A 21,067-nucleotide genomic window follows, 5' to 3' on the forward strand; every position below is an offset into this window, starting at 1 on the left:
AAAGGTGTCAATTCCCCCACATGGACATTTCGCCCTCCACGCTGCACGACGACGGCTCGCCCAGTACCGTTCCAATGCACACGGGCCAAGGCGCGGGTCGCTCAGCAAGGTACGCGCAACGGAACGGCGCGGAGCAGAAACGGGTCGAATCCGGGAAAAAAAGACCAACGGAAAAATAGGGCACCGAGGGGGAACGAGCGTGAGAACCCCCGAGGGCTGTGGCGGGTGTGAGAACAACCGCGGGGGACATAGTGCAAACACGACTAGTGAGAAAGGTGAACCCGCGGCGGAATGCGAGGGCGAGGGGGGACGAGGCAGGGGGGCGAAAACGGGGCGAGAGGGAAACCGAAGCCGAAGGGCAAGCGGCCGAAGGAAATCGAGCAGAACGAGGGGTGCCCCGGGGGAACAGCGCAAGGCAAAAGAGGGGACCCAGTGCCCAGGCCCACAGAGATGGCACACACTGACAAGGAGGCAGGAAACCGACAAAAACACAACGAGACAGTGAACCCAGGGGGGGGGGGGGTTGGGCAACCGACCAAAAAGAAGTGGATGCATTCCAAGTCAGGTGAACAACACAGGCACCACGTGCTACCGGGATATTTGACAGACGACTCAAAAACCCGTTGATGCAGGCCTGAGCACCCAGCCCAATCCCTACCAACAAGAAAAAGAAAACCAAGCAAGAACGGCAAAACCAGATACGCAGGGTCTAGCAGAGACATCCTACCCAAAGCCTAGGTGGAATCCAACGGACCAGCTCAAAACAGCCGTACATTAAAGAGAAGAGAAACTAAAAGTGGCCCCTAAAAGATGCAAACCAAAACAAGAGCTGAGTCCTGCAAATTGTTTTGGTCGAATTTCACACATATCTTTCCGAGAGCTACAACACCATCATCTGTCCCATTGGCTGTGGTTCCTAGGGCTGATGGAGTTGCAGTCAACAAGAGCCATAGGCTCAAATGTTCCCCAAACGAATATTTCAATCTGTCCACATTATCCCCACTCAAAATGGGCAAGGGGGGGGATCTATCCTCCCCATTGTGTAGATGGTTCTTTGGCGAGCTTGGGAAAGCCCCAGAATCCTCCAACAACCATGCTGGCCTGCAGGATCCTGGGAGTATCATCTAAAGAAGTGTAACTCCAAAGCACCTTCCCCAAAAAAACATATACCTAAAGCCTCCCCCTTGAAAGGCTGACCCTTCCTCTTTGCACACATATCCGCAGTTACCTGTTTCTTTCAGCTTCCTGCTGGATTGGTCGCAATTCTGAAGAAAATAAGAAATAGGGAGGTATGAGTCTCCCAGCAGCAAATTGTAACGTCATTATTATCATTATCATTAACTTTATTATTTATTTATTTTTATCCCTCCTTTCTCCCAATATATCAAGACGCGAGTCTTTTGACATGCCTATCAAATGAGAACTCTGGCCGAAGCACTCACGTCACTATGTCATTTTAGAAGTGTGGTGTGTTTTTATATGATGGAATGATTGCCATGCAAACAAAATCCCTAACAAACACAACCAGAATACGGTGAAAGGCAAAAAAAAAACTCTTCCTGAATGCTAGTATTCTATGTGCAGATTTTTCCCCTTCATTCAATCCTGTGGGCCCCCATGCAGTTAGAAGTTTACAACCATCTTAGGCTGCATCGGCATTGCAGAAATAATGCAGTTTGAGACTACTTTAACTGCCATGGCTCATGCTATGGAATTTGGGAACTGCACTTTGTGAGACATTTAGCTTCTCCATCAGAGAGCTCTGGGGCACAACAAACTACAAATCCAGGATCCATTGCATGGAGTCAAGGCAGTTAAAATGGTGTCAAACTGTGTTTTTTTCTGCAGTGCAGAGAGCAATCCAAAGGACTAAGTCCGGCTTTTGCAACTTATGTCACCTAGAGTCAGAAGTCAGAACACCGGAGCAAACAAGAACAACAAAATAAACCCTTGGTTATCTCCTCTCTGGCTTTACTTCATAAAGAAGATTCAGGAAGGACTCATGATCCCGCCACTTTCTACAAGCACGTTGAGGACTAAAAAGGCCGATCTGAGAATAAACAAGTCTGGTTGCAGAAAGCACAGAAACGGAAAGTCTCATTGGGTGATGTTTCTGGGTTGTGGTTCTTTCTGCATTGTCGTTTCTCTTCGAGACTCGTTTGGTGTGAGCTTTCGAAAAAGGCTGCAGCATCGTGGATAGTGCATCTCCATGCCTCCCGGTGCGAGGCCAGGGCGGACCATTGTTGGTGATCAATTTGGCCGAGCCTGAGATGTTGTTTCAGGGAGTCCTGGTATCTCTTCTTTGAGGCGCCCCTCTTATGCTGACCCATGGCAAGTTCACCGTAGAATACTATTTTTGGGAGGCGATGGTCCTTCATCCTAGAAACGTGTCCTGCCCAGCGCAGCTGCGTCCTCAATAGCATGGCCTCAATGCTGGTGATCCCTGCTTGCTCAAGGACAGCGGAGGAAATCACCATAGGAAATGATAAGTCAGGGCACTGGCATATCTAGCTCAGCACTATCAATCCTAGCTGGCACCAAAAACTCTTCAAGGGTTCAGGTGGGATTCTTTCCCAGCCTAACCTGGAATTTTCTGATGGTGGTCTCTCTTCCAAGTACTAACCAGACCCAACCCTGTTCAGCTCCTGAAATCAGCCAAGATTGCCTGGGCCAAGAGTTCCCATTTGCAGCCTCAGAAGGATTACAATAGACCAGAAGGTCTTCATTGCAGACTGGAAAGTGTTTGCATCGAGCAGGAGCTGTCATTTGCAGATATGCACATCTAAAAGATAGCATCATGGAAGGACTTTTGCCTTAGAGACACCCTTTTAAATCAGGGACAAGCAAATTGTGGCACATGGGCTGCATGCACCTCAGGACCCATTTTATGGACCTGAATCCCTCCAGCAGTCCTCCAACTCCTAATTTAAAAAAAAAAAAAAGAAACAAATTAGTATGATTTTGGGACAATTTTTGCCCCAAAACCATATGCATGAAATCACCTCCCACACCAAACATCTTCAAACGCACATTCTCCCAAAATACCTGCACATTTTCCTTTTTTTTTCACTCTCAAAATGGAAATGACATTAAGTCACTTAAGTCCCGTCCTGTCACCATTTTGAGAGGGTCCGCAGAGAAAAATTTAGATACTTGGGCTTGCTGGAAGGATGTTGTCTGTGTGGGGAGACTGGGTGGAAGTCAGAATCCTTGTCCCTCCACTTTAAATTGTTCCTGGGTTTGTAAGGCTAGATTGGTTTTGGATTCTAATGCAACAAAAATTTCCATAAGAAAGAGAGAGAAAAAGAGAAACACATGCACTTAACAAATCCTGAAAATAATATCCATCTTCAAGAGGTCAACAGAAAAAAGAACAGTCTACATTTCATTAAGAGTGCAGCTACACTGATTCACCATTAGTGACAGATTTGCATTTGTTTTGATTGATTGATTGATTATTGGAGAGGCAGTGTGGCATAGTGGTTTGAGTGTTGGGCAATGACTCTGGAGACCAGGGTTCGATTTCCAGCTCAGCCATGAAACCCACTGGGTGACCCTGGGCAAGTCGCATACTCTCAGCCTCAGGGGAAGGCAAAGCAAACCTTCTCTGAAGAAATCTCACCAAGAAACTCCCATGATAAATTTGCCATAAGTCAGAAACAACTTGAAGGCAAACAACAATAATAACAGTATCTACACTGTAGATATAATGCAATTTAACACCACTTTTAATGCTGTAGTGCCATCCTATGGAACCCTGGGATTTATAGTTTTACAAGGTCTTTAGCCTTCTCCGCCAAAGTGTGCTGGTGCCTCACAAATCTACAAATCCCAGGATCCTGTAGGATTCAGCCATGGCAGTTAAAGTGGTGTCGAACTACATTATTTTTTTACAGTGTAGATGCCCCCTAAAGCTCCAAAGACCAAACATACCCGGTGCCGAGGGAGTGCCCCCACAGGATTATGGAGCTGCTCCCACTCCTTGCTTTCACCCAGTCATAAATGCACAGGATGTCCTTTGTGAAGCCATTCTCACTTGGCTGACCAGTGGAGTCTGCATAGCCTGAAAGACATAAGATCACAGGTGCATTGGAACATATACCAGCCATTAGGGTTGCCAGAAATCAGACCTGGCCCTGAGTCTCCAAGTAGGAGACAAGGGTGCAAATTCTCCACTTTTGGAGGGCTCAGCCCTGGGGAAATGAAGGACCCCTGTGAATGTGGGGGGGGGGGGGGTGCAAATAAAAAAACCACAGTTCTTTTTACCTAAGAGAAAGAACATCTCTCTAGGAACCTCCAGGTCCTCCAGTGCAACTCTGTGGGCTACCTGCCAGAGGGTGATCACAGAATGATCTGGAGGACCTACAAATGCCTAAAGAAGTGTTTTCATTAGTAATCTCTAGATCCTCCAGATGTTGTCTGTGGACAACATCTGGCAAAGTTACACTGAAGGGCTTAAAGATTCCTAGAGAGAACATATGGTAACCAAAACTGCAAATAATCAAAGCCACAAAAGTCAAAGCCACAAATGTGGAGGGCCAACTATACTTATTTACTTATTTACTCTCTCTTTCCGTCCCAGTTACTGTGGTGCCAGGGCTCACCCTCCACTTTGCTCTCTTTCCATCTTCTGGCTAAACTGAAGCAAGCAGGCTTGAATTAATGTGCCTTATGCCATCTCCCTAAGTAAGCGAGATGGAATAATCTCCTCATTTCATCTTGATCTGGGTACAACACTTTTAGTTATTATTCTTGTATTAAATTTCCAAACAGGATGATGATGATGATGATGGTGATGATGATGATGATGACGATGAAAGCAAAAATAATAACAACAATATAAATAACAATTATTATTCTCCACCTCCCACCTTTCCCACTAAAATGGGGTTCAAGGCAGCTTATAGCTTATTGAAAATAGATGCTTTAAAATTATACAAAATTATATAAAATTATACAAACCCTCTCAAAATGGAATAGATGCTTTAAAATTATACAAAAATGTCACTTATAATACAGGCTGCATCCACACAGATTTAATAGTTTTGTGAGATATTTAGCCTTCTTTCAGAGAGCTCTGGTGCCACAACAAACTACAATTTCCAGAAATCCATTGCATTGAGACATGGCAGTTAACAGCATTAGCAATAGCAATAGCATTTACATCTCTATACCACTTAATAGTGAACTCAGCACTATTAACTCAGTGGAGAGTGGTGGATCCTCCTTCTTTGGAGGTCTTTAAGCAGATGGATGGCCATCTGTAGAGGATACATTGACTGAGAGTTCCTGCATGGCAGGGGGTTGGACTGGATGGCCCTTGGGGTCTCTTCCAACTCTAAGATTCTATTCTATTCTGTTCTATGCTATTCTATTCAAATATGGAGTTTGGGCTTTTTGTGGGAGACCCCCTGAAAAACTCTTTAAAATCTGTAGAGAAATTATTTGTGATTTTTACCAGATTATCTGCAGAAATCCACAGAAATCCACACTGTCACATATTATGGCTGTCCATCTGTTTTGCATGGATTCGGATAGCTGTGCATTTTCAGCAGAGGGACCATGAACAGATACACATAAGTAAAGGTAATTAACAGTAGGTGTGAATGTGCTAAAATTTGCAGCAATGCTCATAATATGTGTAGACTAGTCCCCTGACTGGTTCTCTCAGATGTGTCAAACTACAGTTCCCACCATTTCCAGTCAGTTCCGGAAGTTGTTCTATTCTAGAGATTATTTTTCCAGTGTCACTTACCCCTGTAGTCTACAGCCAGGACGTGAAAGTCATTGGCACTCATGGCCTGTTGGAGAAGTATGTATAAATAAATAAATAAATAAATATTTCCAGTAGCAACTGTCACAGGTTAAACATTAGGAGCTTTTAAAGTGTGAGATTCATCACAGTAATCAGTGGTTTGAAGTAGTGAGTTGCTAAATGTGTTGCTTTTTAGGCCATCTAAAAGAGGCAATTTGTCCCCTTTTTGGGTCAGGATAGGGACAGTCCTAGAGAATCTAGAGGGGCTGGAGCATGTCCAAAGGAGGCGAGGGGTGTAGAAACCATGCCTTATGAGGAAAGACTTAGGGAGCAGTGGGTGTATAACCTGGTGAAGAGACGACTAAGAGGTGAAATGATAGCCACTCTGTTTAGTTATTTAAAGGGATGTCATATTGAGGATGAAGCAAGCTTGTCTTCTGCTGCTGCAGAGAATAGGACACGGAGCAATGGATGCAAACTACAGGAAAAGAGATTCCACCTAAAAATTAGAAGGAACTTCCTGACAGTAAGGGCTGTTCGGCAATGGAACACACTCAGAGTGTAGTGAAGTCTCCTTCTTTGGAGGTCTTCAAACAGAGGCTGGATGGCCATCTGTCGAGGATGCTTTGATTGTGATTTCCTGCATGGCAGGGGGTTGGACTGGATGGTCCTTGCGATCTCTTCCAACTCTACGATTCTAGGGTTAGGAAAGCAGCCTTGGAGGAATTTATATGGCCCAGGATCAGACACTGCCTATCCCAAAGATACACCTTAACAGGTGAGAACAGTCACAACCCATCAAGAACAACAAGGGAAACAACACACACAGCTATGGCCTCCTGCCCAGATGTTGAGAAAGGTTACACTTTTAGACTACAATTCCCTAAAGTCCTGAGTGTGCCAGCAAGGGGTTTCTGGGAGTTGTAGTACCCCCTAAGTGAATCTTCCAAGCTCTGCTGCTGTGTCTGCCCAACACATAGAAAAGATGATGCATGGCACAGCTCCATGGAAGCAGCCGGAGCCCCAAAAGAACCCTCTCTGGGGATGGGTCAAAGATGCTCTGGAGGATCCAAGATAACACTTACCTTTGTGAAATGAACTCTGTGACTCGTTGCCCTACAGGAAAGTTCAGAGATTAGACAATCATGAATAGCAGTTAGAGCTCACACAAAGGATGGTCCAAATAACATACCCTACCCCCATTCTCACAATGAGCAATCCAGACAATGCAGGGCCCAATCCACCATTCTGATATGTATGGCGGTGTTCAGCACTGAATCCGCCTTATATCACTCTTAACACAGATTTTAAAAACTTGCCTTTTGCTTTAGTCCTTCCATAAAACTCAGTCCTCCAGAGTGACAGCAGGCAGCTGTCTACATAGCATCCTACTGTGCTGCCCACCGTCACCACTATTGGCACAAATTGTTCGCTCTGAAGTTAGAATGAGGTGCCATGGGATCAATGCCGGGTGCCTCGTTTTCAGCCTCAGAGGGAGCAACTCACAGCAGCAAGCACACAGCAAGATGTCGTATAGACAATAGTGGATGTCACTAGAGGGGTGTCACGCAGTGGGGCAGTATGTACACCTGGAGGGACTAACATGGCTACTGGGCAAGCGATCTGGGCAGGCAGGCAGGGAGGAGAGCAAGGCAGTTCGGGGGGGCCCTACACCAGGTGACACCAACCTCAGGAAAGCCACTGATAGGACTTTATCACACGGGGAAAATAGAGGAAAATTGGGGGTTTAAACTAACATTATCCTGTGAAAATTGTGCGATCGTGGTGAAGATTTTCACATGCGTCGTGATTAAAGAGCACTTATCCCAGAAATAAACAGGTAATAACCAACAACAAATGATTCATGTGATTTCCCCGTGAATGTTTTGGTGCCGGTTATTCCCTGTTTGTTGCCAGCATGTTATCTTTAATCGCGACATTGTGTGAAATTCTTCACCGCGATTGCATGAATTTCATGGGATAATGTCAGTTTAAACTCCTGATTTTCTCCGTGTGCCACCTGACATTGCTCCAGAGCGCCAGGTAATGGAGGGACCTGGGGGAATGCTGTTTTCTATACAAATCGCCTATGTGCTAATTTGCATAGAATAAATCCCCAATTACAGCATTCTCCATACAAGATACAGCTTTTTTTCTGCACAGAAAATAGTGTTTGTGCTGATAATGGTGCTTTCTATGCAGAAAACACCATTTTCTGCACAGAACAAAGTCCCAAGATGTAAAGATTTTCATCAGTCCAGGATTCTTGTCAGTGTTTCTTGATACTCAAAAAACATGGGTTTTTCTCCCTCTATTTTTTTCCATCCTTAGCTCACATCCACTGTTGGGAAAGAGTCATGCAGACTTGTCTGCATTGTGCTTGTAGAGAATAAGTATGTGACTTGTCCCATAGAAGAGACAAGGTTTTGGAGTGCCTGATCAAACCACTGAACTGCTGCAAAACCCCTCTAGCTTATCCCACTTGTCACTCAGGCTGTTCAGAAAACTCAATGAGAAAGCAATCCCTTTACAGAGCCTTCTACAAAACCAATAAAACGATGGGATTGTAAAGCTGATCTTTATTGCAGCAGCTGCTTTCTTCTTATTTGACTGAGATGAGACTTGATTCTTTGTCTATACAAACAAGGAACTCTCAGGAGTTTCACTGGGAATTCTCTGGGGTCTCATTTCATTGATCTGGAGCTGAGTACATTTTGCCTCTCTGGTGGCACTACTTTCCTTGATGTTATTTATTCCTTCCACTGAAATGAGAGGCAAACATATTAAATCTTGATCCAATACATGTTTGGCTTTCATCCACCAGTATCTCTTTTTAAAACGTGCACGGTGTGAACTGTGGCGTATTACTGCGGAACATACTACAACAAATTGTAGTGATGATTAGCATCTTGGATAGCTTTGGAAGCCAGTAAAATAAATGCATGGAGAACAGGGCCATTTACTAATGTGAGTTAAATGCAGTGTGAGTTAATGTGAGTTAAATGCAGTGGTGAAATGCCTGTACTGCAGCCATTCACTCAAAACCACAAGGTTGCGAGTTCAAGACCTGCAAAAGGGCCCAAGCTCGACTCAGGCTTGCATCCTTCCGAGGTGCTGTTCACCGCTATGATCTTTGGAATAGCGGTATATAAATAAAACAAATTATTATTAATTAATTATTATTACTAGTCAGAATGAATATGTATCCACTCCAGTATGAAGCTGCTGCTTTGTTATTTGCCATGAAATAAAAATTTATAGTGACCCTATAAATGTAAGAATTCCAAGAGGCCTATTCTTAACAGCCCTGCTCAGATCTTGCAAATATGTAGTCAAATGAACTGTGACTTCCTTGACTGGCTCAATCCATGGTCCAAAACACACTGCAGAAATAATCCCGTTTGCGACCTATTTAACCGCCCTGGGAATCATTATTTATTGTGGCACCAGAGCTTGACAGAGAAGGCTAAATGTCTCACAAAACTACTGTCCCCAGAATCCTCTGGGACTTAGCCAGGGCAGTTAAAGTGGTCTCAAACTGGGTTATTTCTGCAGTTTGTTTTGGACCAAGTGCTCCTCCAATTTTCCTACTGCCTTCCACTTTTCCCAGCATTAATATATTTTCTAATGAGCCATGTTGTCTTGTGCTAATGTCCATAGTATTACAACTCCTTTATATCAGTTTTCTGGGAGCATAAGATGGAAGATATAGTTCTCTTTTAGGGGTTCCCATTCTGATATCTAGTTGGCCACTGTGTGGATCTTTTTGGTGATACGTTTTGCGAATGCTTCCCTGAATCCCCTTACACACACACACACACTATTAACTAACCAATTACAGAGGCCCTTGTTATCTACTGGAGTTTGGTTCCAGGACCCCCTGTGGATACCTAAATCCTTGGATAGACAAGTCCCACTGAATACACCTTCTGCCCCATTTGTACAGTTGAAGCCAATCCCTTCCTGCCTCGGTCTGGCTCTGCTCCTCTCCCCGATAATGCATGCAGGAACAACAGCACCACACAAATGCCGCTTTTGTGCTTCTGACTATTCTACTCACCTGGTCCCCCCATTGCCATGGAGATAGATTATGATGGGATTATCATCTGCAAGCGCCTCTTCGAACCAGCTGTGGTCCTTCCCTTCAGATTCCTTCCACCTATTTTGAGGCAAAGCATGCCTAAGAGAAGAAGGAAGGGAATTTAGGCATGCCCACTCAAAATTCCCATTGCTGATGAGAAGGAGGCAGGCTACATCAGTCCAAAGCAATGATTGAACTGGGGTCCTGAATCATTGCCTTCATTAAAAACCAGAACTTGCACACACAGAGAAAGCAGGAAGCCCCCAAAATGTGGAGCATTTAAACTGACACAGCTGCCATGTTAATTTTGCGGTATGCAACCAGCTCTGAACCAGAGAAAGGTGGGTACAGAAAGAAACAGGCACAGCACACTCCACACAAAATGGCTGGCATAGACTTACCAGATGCCAAAGGTGACCCCTGGTTCGGAGGTGAGATAGAAGTTCCTTGTGTGATTCACATATACTTCAGGCTTCCGGAAGTCCACTCCAAAAGGAAAACTCACTGAAAAAGTAGTTTGGTTTTAGGGTTGCTTCTGAGTAACTGTCACCATTACAAACATGCTCACACACACACACACACACACACACACACACACACACCCACCACTTATTGATGCCATGACATCCAGGACACCTCTACATTATTTGTGATGTTTTGGCAGTCATTCCACAAGCCAAAATGACTAAACTGAGTCTTTCATACAGTGAGCGTCCCATGAGATGACAAGACTCAATGGAAAGACAATAAAGCTCAAGAAATAATAATAATAATAACAATAACAACAACAACAACAACAACAACAACAATAATATAAAAATTGACAGGCAGTAGGTATTCTGTCTTTGAGTAAATTAAGCCAGAAATCTCCTTGGAAGCCAAGATGACTAAACTGAGGCTGTTATATTTTGGACACATCATGAGACAACACGACTCACTGGAAAAAAACAACAATAATAATAATAAGAATAATAATAATTTGTTTTATTATTACGCTATTTCCAAAGATCATAGCGTGAACAGCAAGTAAGCTAATTAGCAAGTAAGCTAATTTGCCCCCAACAGTCTGGGTACTCATTTTAGCTCCCTCCTTGGAAGGATGCAAGCCTGAGTCGAGCTTGGGCCCTTTTGCTGGTCTTGAACTCGCAACCTTGTGGTTTTGAGTGAATGGCTGCAGTACAGGCATTTAACCACTGCGCCACCAGGGCTAGGAAAAGTGGAGGGAAGTAGTAATAGAGGAAGGGCACAAGCTAGATGGATGGCTTATACTGTATTAAGAAGGTTATAGGTATGGGTTTACAGGACCTGAGCAGAGAAGTGGAGGGCAGGGAGTCTTGGAGATGTCTCATCCACAGGGTTGCCATGGTCACCTGAGATCGACTCAAGGGCATTTAACAACAAAAAGGTATTCCTCAGCCTTCCATCCTTTTGTAGGTCGGTAAAATTAGTACCCAGCTTGCTGAGGGCAATTAGCTTACACATTGTAAACTGCTTAGGGAATGTCAGTTCACTGATAAGCAGTATAGAAATGTACTTGCTATTGCTATTGTTATTAGTGAATTGCAACACTGTGCAACTAAATGTGCAAACATGACATGCACTGCAATGAGCAATGCACAATGTGCATATCCATGTGAAATGGGCAATGGCACCACATGTACAAATGGCACTGCTGTACAACTTTGCTCCTGCAACCTTGAAATGAATGTGGATGTTCTGCCTGAGTCCATACATGGAGGAGAGTGAAGGGATCTTGAAGCATCTTTGAGACTAAGTGAAAGACAGAAGATGGTATGAGCTTTCATAGACTTGAGCCTACTTCCAAATTCATCTTAGGAAGTAGACCAAGTCTACCAAAACTCACGCTATCAACTTCTATTTTTCAAAGATACAACCTTTTTAGTCTGTAGAATCAGTATGTAGAGAGATCTTTATTTTTAAATACAAGATGTCCTTAGACAAAAGGGATCTTGCAGCACCTTTGAGACAATCTGAAAGAAGCTGGCAGCATGAGCTTTCATAGACTTAAGTCTACTCCCCCAGGACCACCATATGCATCTGAGGAAGTAGACTTAAGTCTACAAAAGCTCATTCTACCAACTTCTCCTTCAGTTAGTCTCAAAGGTGCTGCAAGATCCCTTTTGCATAAAGACATCTTTAGTTAGCTTTCTGTTTAAAAATGAACATGGATAAGCAAATACACCTTAATTTGGTAGGGATACTTACAAAAATTGAGATAGACACACTTTTGTAACAGAGGAGGAAATATTCGGACAAGGAGGGGCACAGAAGCATATAAAACAAATACATTCAGCAGCAGTGTCTTGATTTTATTGTCTTGGAACCAGTCCAGAAGAGCCCTGGGGGGAAAAATAGGAGATTAAATTTAATTTATTGTTTAATTAGAATAGTTATCACCAGTATTTTTCTCTCAGGGGTGTCCTTTCATTTGCCACCTGATCCTTTTGAGCTGGCAATGCCAGAAATAGACCCCTGGACCTGTATTCTGTGATCATGTATTATATGATCCCACAACCTCAGGGGTGTAGTTATGAGAGCAAAGACAAAATAAGGGCAATTCCCCTTCTCAATAAGAATTCTGCCCCTCCAATTAAATTTTCCTTCAATTCCCAGATTTATAGCACTGCTGTAACTTAAAACTTGGGCAGAACATTTAGAAAAACTGCTTAGGCATCTAAAGAAAAGTGGCAGAGAAAGTGCCCAAGTGGAGGCAAACACCTGACTGAATAAAAAAAGTCTTCACTTACTGATGGATGCACCATTAGTCCTCCATATCCACGGATTCTGTATCCACAAATTCAACCATCAATGGCTTAAAAATGTTTTTTATGAATTATGCAAATTATGATTTTGTCATTTTATATAAGGGATGCCATTTTACTATGCTATTATATTTAATGGGACTTGAGCATGCACAGATTTTGGTATCGACGTGAGGCCCTGGAACCAAAACCTAGCAGATACCAAGGGCACACACTCCAGTAAGGAGGGGGTCCATGCTAGGCTCCCAAGAGAAGGAATTCCAAAGCCCAGAGACAGCCACCAAGAAGGCCCTTTCTCATGTTCCCACCAACCATCTTGTGATGGTTGTGGGGCTGAAAGAAGGACCTCTCCTGAAGACTTCAGGGCCTGGGCAGAGAATTCTGCACAACTGAATGCAAACTCAATGGTGCATGCAAATGAATTACAACCAAATATAATAATAATAATAATAATAATAATAATAATAATTTTTATTTATATCCCACTTCTTCCCGTAGGATTGAGGCAGCTTACAATCATGGTAAAATATAATACAATATATAATGGTAAAATCCAAATATAGCTATACAAAATATAACAATATAAGATAAAATTCCCTTCTAGCAATAAAATACGTACATCTCATCCTTAATATAATCACACAACAACAAAGAGATAGGTATCCATGGACATTTTGTATGGGGATCCAATTCAACGTGTGACCAAGTAAACTATTCAGGGAAGGCCTGTCGGAAGAGATCCGTCTTGACAGCCTTGACAGGGAATACTGACCATACACATCTGTATATACAGTTGCAGTGCATGCTCAACTCTGCTTCTGCAACCTTGAAGTGAATGCATCCATTTCACATCAGATAAAAGTGCTGAGTTGCTCCGATAAAGTAAGTTTGTTGCTGTTGTATGTTTTCAAGTCATTTCCAACTTACGGCGACCCTAAGGAATTTGATGGAGTTTTCTTGGCAAGATTTGTTCAGAGGAGGCTTGCCATTGCCTTTCCCTGAAGCTGAGAGCATGTGACTTGCCCAAGATGACTCAGTGGTTTTCATGGCCAAGCTGGGAATCAAACCCTGGTCTTCAGAGTCATAGTCCAATACTCAAACCACAATGCCACTGACATAGACATTACGACATCAACAGAATTCTGGGGAGTACACTTTTAGCATAATGTACTTAGTTCCCTTGTTGTTGTTGTCAACTGCCTTCAAGTTGGCCCCAGCTCATGGCAACCCTGTGAATGAGACATCTCCAGGCCCCATTATCCTTTACCTCTCTGACCTACCTTATTGAGTCTATCCGTCTGGCATGTGTTCTTCCTCTCTTTCTTCTACCCTGTACCTTCCCCAGCATCATTGTCTTTTCCAATGAGTCATGTCTTCTCATGATGTGGCTGCAGTATGACAGCCTCAACTTAACCATCTTGGCTTCCAGGGAGAATTCAGCCTTGATCTGGACAAGAATCCATTTGTTTGTCCTTTAGGACATCCACATTATCCTCAGCACTCTTTTCCAGCACCACATCTCAAACAAATTGATCTTCTTTTTTATCTACCGTCTTCACTGTCCAGCTCTCACATCCCTACACCATGAAGAAGGGGAATACGATGCCTTGGGCAATCCTCACTTGGTGCTCAGAGTAGTATCTTTCCATTTTAGGCTTTTGTCCAGTTCTTTCACAGCAGCCTTTCCCATTCCTAGCCTTCTTCTAATTTCTTGGCTGTAGTCTCCATTCTGATTAATATTTGATCCCAGGTATGGGAAATCTTTTGCTATTTCCATTTCCCTATTACCTAGGCTGAATTCTTGTAGATCTTCTGTGGTCATTATTTTTGTTTTCTTAATGTTCAGCCTGCTTTGACACTTTCCTCCTTGATCATTTTCAGTAATTGCTCCAGGTCTTTGGTGGTTTCTGTTAGTAGTCTGAATATAGTTATCAAACTTTGCATATAGTTATCAAACTCAAAATGTCCTGTCCATTTTAGTTCATTCACTCCTAGTATTGCTGTTTATAAGTTTCCTTCCTTCCTTCCTTCCCTTCTTTTTCTTTTTCTTTACTATATCTAGTCTCCTTTGACTCATGCTTAAGGCCTAGTTCCCTTTATACCCTGAAATTACCAGATCCTATCTGACCTCAGAAACTAAGCAAGGCCAGGCCTGATTAGTACTCGGCTGGGGGACAGCCAATGAGTAGCAGGTGCTGTAGGCTATATTTCAGAGGAAGGAACTGGCAAAACCACTTCTAAATAAAGCTTCCAACTGCCCCAGTTTGGCCAGGACACTGACTGTTCCTCTGTTGTCCCACTTTTCAACTGATTTGAAAATGCCACAGTTTCTCACTCCTCCTCCCACGTTCTCCCTTTTTCCTCGCCTTACTTTCATTGCTGTAAACTGAGTTCAAAATTCAAAAGTAATTTGTATTCAGTTAACTCAGTGGGTGCAAGAGAGGCAAAAGCAACCTGCTGCAGCTTCTCCTCACTTGTAGGTTCTTCTTCATTTACAACCTTTGCTCTCTTGACCACACTCTGAAGTTGTTTGGCCACATGTGTCCCAGTTTTCACTGGTGATGATGGAGGGTATGCAAGGGAAACACTAGTATTCTGCATGCTGCCACATGCAGAATTAATGCAGTTTGATACTGTTTTAATTATCACAGCTCCATCCAATGGAATCTTGGTTGTTTTTTTAATTTGTTGTGGCACCAGAGCTTTCTGACCAAAAAGGCTAAATAGCCCACAGCACTACATAGCATGGAGCCATGGCTGTTAAAGTGGTGTCAAACGGCATTAATTGTGCAGTGCAGATGCTGCACTGAAGCCCAGAGGATTACATCTGACCTCTTCTAAGGGAAGTTTTCATAAACATAGGGATATAAATAAATAAATAAATAAATAAATAAATTTACATAAAGAAGACACCAGGGAAATGTGAAGCAAATGAGTCTGGATCCTGATGCAACAGTTGGCTCAGAGAAAGTGCCACCCACGCCAAACCTCCGCTAAGGTTTTGCAAGGTATCCCAACACTTTCTTAAGAGGATGATCGGAAGATATCTGAACACTCCCAAGGGGTAGTGTCTCGACATGGAGTGTGTTCCATGGTGCGGGTGTGTTCTAGTTAGGTCTTTTAACTTTTGTATATTTCATGCAGTTTTATCTTATTTTAGCAAGCCAGTGTGGCACACTGGTTAGAACACTGGACTGCAACTCTGGAGACCAGGGTTTGCTTCCCAGTTTGGCTATGAAACTCACACTCTTAGCCTCAGGGGAAAGCAATGGCAAACCTCCTCTGAACAAATCTTGCCAAGAAAACCCCAGGATAGGTTTGCCACCATAAGCTAATGACTTGAAGACATGCAAAACACACACACACACACACACACACACACACACACACACACCAGATGATTTTAATTGGTTTTACTGAGTTTTTAAACTTATTTTTTAAATTTTATTTATTTCAGATCCCCAAAGAATACTAAATCAACCACAACAAGAACAACAAACAGGTCTAGGATATGAATCAACAGAAAAACACATATGAGGGATGCTTCACAGACAATTCCGTCAGGATAGTTATCCGGATAGCATTGTACGATCAGGATGAACACAAGATTTCACTGAGAAATTCATGGAAAAGTTCACAGTGTCTTTTATGATGGGATCGGGTTCAAGCAGAAAATATCTCTCCATAAGTCTGGTTTTACATTTTCATTATAAAAATTGTAACTGTTTTTATCTGTGAGTTACCTTGGGTCCTTTCCTGGGAGAAAGGTGGCATATAAATAAAATAAAATTAAAAATTGAGATCTAATCCAAGAGCAGACCAAAAAAGCTTTGGTTAAGTCCACTGTGAGCAACTGTCCAGAGTTAGCCCAAGAGATAGTATGGCTGCCCCTCTGCACATCTCTGCAAGTTCCATTGCTCACACATGCAAGCACTCGAATAAAAATGAAGTCAGTGATACATATGCATTTCAAACACATTCAAAGCATGCAGAATTTATGCTGAGTCTATCCTATTGCATTAGTTATTCACAATGCCAGTAATGCAAATCTTTAAAATAAAAACTCAGGGGGAAAACCAGGTATCAATTATCCTGGATTAAGTGGGTTTTTTGGCAGCCCCACCAAAACAACTTAATTGGGTGCCAGTGGCGTCACTAGGGGGATGCAGACCACACCAGGTGACACCCTAAAGGGGGTGACACCACTGCTCCTCAAACACCTACCTCTGGGCAGAAATAGCACCAGCCCAGACTAGTGTGGCACAGTTGTTTGAGCACTGGATTATGACTCTGGAGACCAGGGTTTGAATTCCCTGTGGCCATGGAAACCTACACTGGGTGACTCTGGGCAAGTCACTCTCAGCCTGAGGAGAAGGCAATGGCAAACTTCAGCTGAACAAATCTTGCCAAGAAAACCCCAGGATAAGTTCACCTATTTAAGGTCACCATAGGTCAGAAACGACTTGAAGGCATCCAATAACAACAATAACGCCTTTATCCACTATGTCACACCATCTTGGACTTCATCCTGCTGTAGGCATAAGAATTAATTCTGTGCCTGGAGAGGGAGTGCAAAGTAGACATTCCCAGTTGCCCCAGTCCAAAGACTCCAACACCAACTGGACAGATTTGTCTGCTCCAGAGTCTTTATTTCTTAAATTTTTGGTCACTGCCAACCACTTGGGACAGAAAAACAGGATTCTGAAGAGATCTATTCATGACACACCCTCTGGACAGCTAGACAACTAGGTAAGAGAGAGATGGGCAGAAATGAGAAGAAGAGATGCCAACTGGGGAAGAGAAAGAGGCCTGTGGCCTTTTGTCTTATTCACAGCTGCTGGACTTTCTTCATAAGAAAATCTGCGTAATACTTAGCAGGGTGCTGTAACAATGCTGTAACAACTGGCTGCCACCCAGTTTTAATAACCTCTTTGGTAATATTAGCTTTGGAACAGCATCTTCAAACAAGGGAATTAAATGGCATTCAATACACCAAAAGCAAAAGAGCGAAAAGCTCTGCCACAAAAAGACACGTGTTCATTCATCTTTCCCGTTTATCTGGACAATACAACACAATACAGATTTGCTCATGCCGACTGAGCTCAGTGTGGCCTCTTCCCAAGTACAGGATGACAGCCTGAACGTGGGCAGTTGTGGGATTATCAGGATCCCCATCTCAGTTCATCTGGGCTGGGCTAGAACTGTATAATCAGACAGATCCTGTTTGTCATACTCCTCCAAACTTTGGGACTGCATTTTGCAAGAGAGTTATGCCAAAGACACATATGGGGAAATGAGAGTATAGCTACAAGGGCAAGCAAAGTGAAGCCTTGCTCTCCAACAAAAATTCACACCCAAAATAAAATTTTCCTTCAGTCTCCTAATTTCTGGCATTGCAAAGAGCGAGACATTGACAATTGCAAAAACCCAAAATTGTTCTACTTTCTGTGCTTGCCTTCTAACTTGGCCTTTTTTGTAGGTTCCATCTGGTATCTGTCTCTTAATGCTCAAGTTTTAAGGAATTGCAATGCTAGAAATATGGGGACAGAAGGAAAATCTGGGTGCTAACTTTTTCCACAAATGCAGTAAGCATGGAATCCTTATTTTAAAAAAGGCTTATAGTGCCACTTTAGTGAACTTCAGCAAGTCACCCTCTCTCAGCCTCAGAAGAAGGCCACAGCAAACCTCCCTTGAACAAATCTTGCCAAGAAAACACTGCCATAGGTTTGCCTTAGGGTTGCCATAAGTCAGAAACCGCTTGGAAGCGCACAACAATAATAACAACATTGAAACTCTGCAAACCTCTGCCTACATTGTAATCAACTACAGATACCACTCTTTGTATATCTCCATAAAACGTAGGAGGTGGCTGTAACAATCCCTTTGCTGCCACCCAGTTTTAATCACCACTTGGGTAATGTTAGATTTGGAGCAGATTCTCAAAACAATGGAAGTACCAACTCTTTTTAAGAGTTGGGTGGCATTAAATGCATCAAATGCAAAAGACAATAATACACACACACACACACCCCTATATATTCAGTGGTCTCTCCACATTTCCTGTGGTTAGGCGTGAAGGACCCCCATGAATGGGGGAAAGCGGGGAAAAAAATCCCACTATTCTTTTTACCTAAGAGAACACCTTGCTAATAATCTCCAGGTCCTCTGGTGCAACTCTATGGGCAACATCTGCCACAGGTTGATCATAGAAAGAATCACACTGGAGGACCTAGAAATGGCTAGAGAAGTGTTTTCTCCAGGATCATCTAGGTTCTCTAGCATAACTCTATGGTCAACTTCTGGCAGAGTTGCACTGGAGGACTTAGAGATTCCTCAAAAGTCAAAGCCACAAATGTGAAGGGCCAATTGTATATACATGCATGGTATAGTGGTTTGTGCATTGGACTATGACTCTGGAAACCAGGATTCAAATCCTGGCTCATTCATCTAAACCCACTGGGTGAGTTTAGGCATGTCACACTCTCTCAGCCTCAGAGGATGGCAATGGCAAACCTCTTCTGAAGAAACCTGCCAAGAAAACCATAGGATAGGTTCATTTTAGGGTCACCAACTTAGAATCACAGAATTATAGAGTTGGAAGAGACCCCAAGGGCCCTGATCCAGTCCAACCCCCTTCTGCCATGCAGGAACTCTCAGTCAAAGCATCCCCATTGACAGATGGCCATCCAGCCTCTGTTTAAAGACCTTCCAAAGAAGGAGACTCCACCGCTTTCTGAGGGAGCATCTTCCACTGTCAAACAGCCCTTACTATAAGGAAGTTCATCCTAATGTTAAGATGGAATTTCTTTTCCTGGAGCTTGCATCCACTGTTCCATATTCTAGTCTCTGGAGGAGCAGGAAAAAAGCTTGCTCCATCCTCAATGTGACACCCCTTCAAATATTTGAAGGCACACAACTTTAACTGGAAGCCACACAACAACAACAACATATGCATACACACACTACACATTGCACTATTTACACATATACACATCCTAATATCACTAATATCACTTATAGTAGCAGAAGTGCCACTTTTCACAAGGCCTTGGTTTTAACTCTCACACTCCAGCCCACCTTGATCCTCTTTCTAACACCCTCTTCCCTTCCTTTTTGCTCCAACTCTATTCTATTTCTTTCTTGCCAGTTTCCACTCCCTGTACCTTGGCACTATGAGACTCAGGACAGAATGCAGAGGAACAGAATGGTTTCCAATTGGCAAAGAGGTCAGGCACTCCCTGTCTCCCTATCTGTATAACAGGTGCACTGAATGCATCATGCATAAGGCAGAATCAGATGGAGGAAGGAGATGTGAACAATAGAGGAAGGAATATCAGCAATTTATGTTTTTATATATTTATTCAGTGGATTTATATCCTGCCTTTCTTCCAAAATGGAATTTATTTTGTTGTTCATTTTGCTGATGTGCAGATGGTACCACATTACTAGCAACAACAACAAAATTAGCAAAGACTTGGAATGATTACTAAAGAAAGACAAGAAAGAAAGTGCAAAGGCAGCTTTCCAATGGAAAGATACAAAAATAATGACTGCAGATGACTGACATCACTTTAAAGTGGATGACGAAGATATTGAAATGGTTCAAGATTTTCCATACCTTGACTCAGTAATTATTCAGAATGGAGACTGCAACCAAGAAATCAGAAAAAGACGAGGACTTGGAAGGGCAGCTATGAAAGAACTAGACAAGATCCCGAACCATCGAGATATATCACTGAATACTAAAGTTAAGATGGTTCAATTCTTTGTATTTCCAATTTCTATGTATGGTTGTGAAAACTGGACAATGGAGAAATTTCATGGGAAGAAAATCAACTCATTTGAATTGTGGTGCTGGAGAACAGTTCTATGGATACTGTGGACAACAAAAAAGACAAATAAATGGGTCCTGGAACAAAACAAGTCTGAACTCTTGCTAGAAGCCAAGATGACCAAACCGAGAAGATGGGACTCTCTAGAACAAACAATACTGTTTGGTAAAGGCAGTAAGAAAAGAGATAGGCAGCATTCCACATGGATGGACTCCATCAAGGAACAGAGGGTTTATTTATCAAATTGGAGATGACACCAAATTAGGAGGAGTAGCTAATACCCCAGAGGAGAGAGGATCAAAATTCAAAATGACCTGAATAGAGTAGAAAGCTGGGCCAGAGCTAACAAAATGAACTTCAGAAGGGAGCAATGTAAGGTACTGCACTTAGGCAGAAAAAATGAAATGCACAGATGAGGGACACAACAGTACATGGGAAAGGGATCTAGAAGTCCTAGTAGATCACAAGTTGTACATGAGTCAACAGTGTGATGCAGCAGCTAAAAAGGCCAATGCAATTCAAGGCTGCATCCAATAGAAGTATAGTGTCTAGATCTCGATTGATGGAAGTAACCAATCCCACTGTATCTGCTTTTGTTCAGGCCCCCCTAGTAATA

General features: G+C 42.9%; 1 protein-coding gene across 1 annotated transcript in view; it reads right to left on the reverse strand.

Annotated features, from left to right (window-relative positions):
• The window catches only part of ABHD12B (abhydrolase domain containing 12B), a 23,296-nt gene extending 9,553 nt beyond the window's left edge, over positions 1-13,743 (reverse strand). The window contains exons 1-7 of the mRNA XM_042460965.1: positions 13,736-13,743; positions 12,063-12,196; positions 10,238-10,340; positions 9,816-9,935; positions 6,841-6,871; positions 5,756-5,801; positions 3,934-4,063 (exon numbers count right to left, since the gene is read on the reverse strand). Of these exons, the coding sequence (XP_042316899.1) occupies positions 3,934-4,063; positions 5,756-5,801; positions 6,841-6,871; positions 9,816-9,935; positions 10,238-10,340; positions 12,063-12,196; positions 13,736-13,743 (572 nt within the window). The remainder of the gene's footprint in view (positions 1-3,933; positions 4,064-5,755; positions 5,802-6,840; positions 6,872-9,815; positions 9,936-10,237; positions 10,341-12,062; positions 12,197-13,735) is intronic.
• Between the last annotated feature and the right edge of the window lie 7,324 nt (positions 13,744-21,067).

Source organism: Sceloporus undulatus, chromosome 1 (genome assembly GCF_019175285.1).
Source record: "Sceloporus undulatus isolate JIND9_A2432 ecotype Alabama chromosome 1, SceUnd_v1.1, whole genome shotgun sequence".
NCBI classification, from domain to species: Eukaryota; Metazoa; Chordata; class Lepidosauria; order Squamata; family Phrynosomatidae; genus Sceloporus; species Sceloporus undulatus.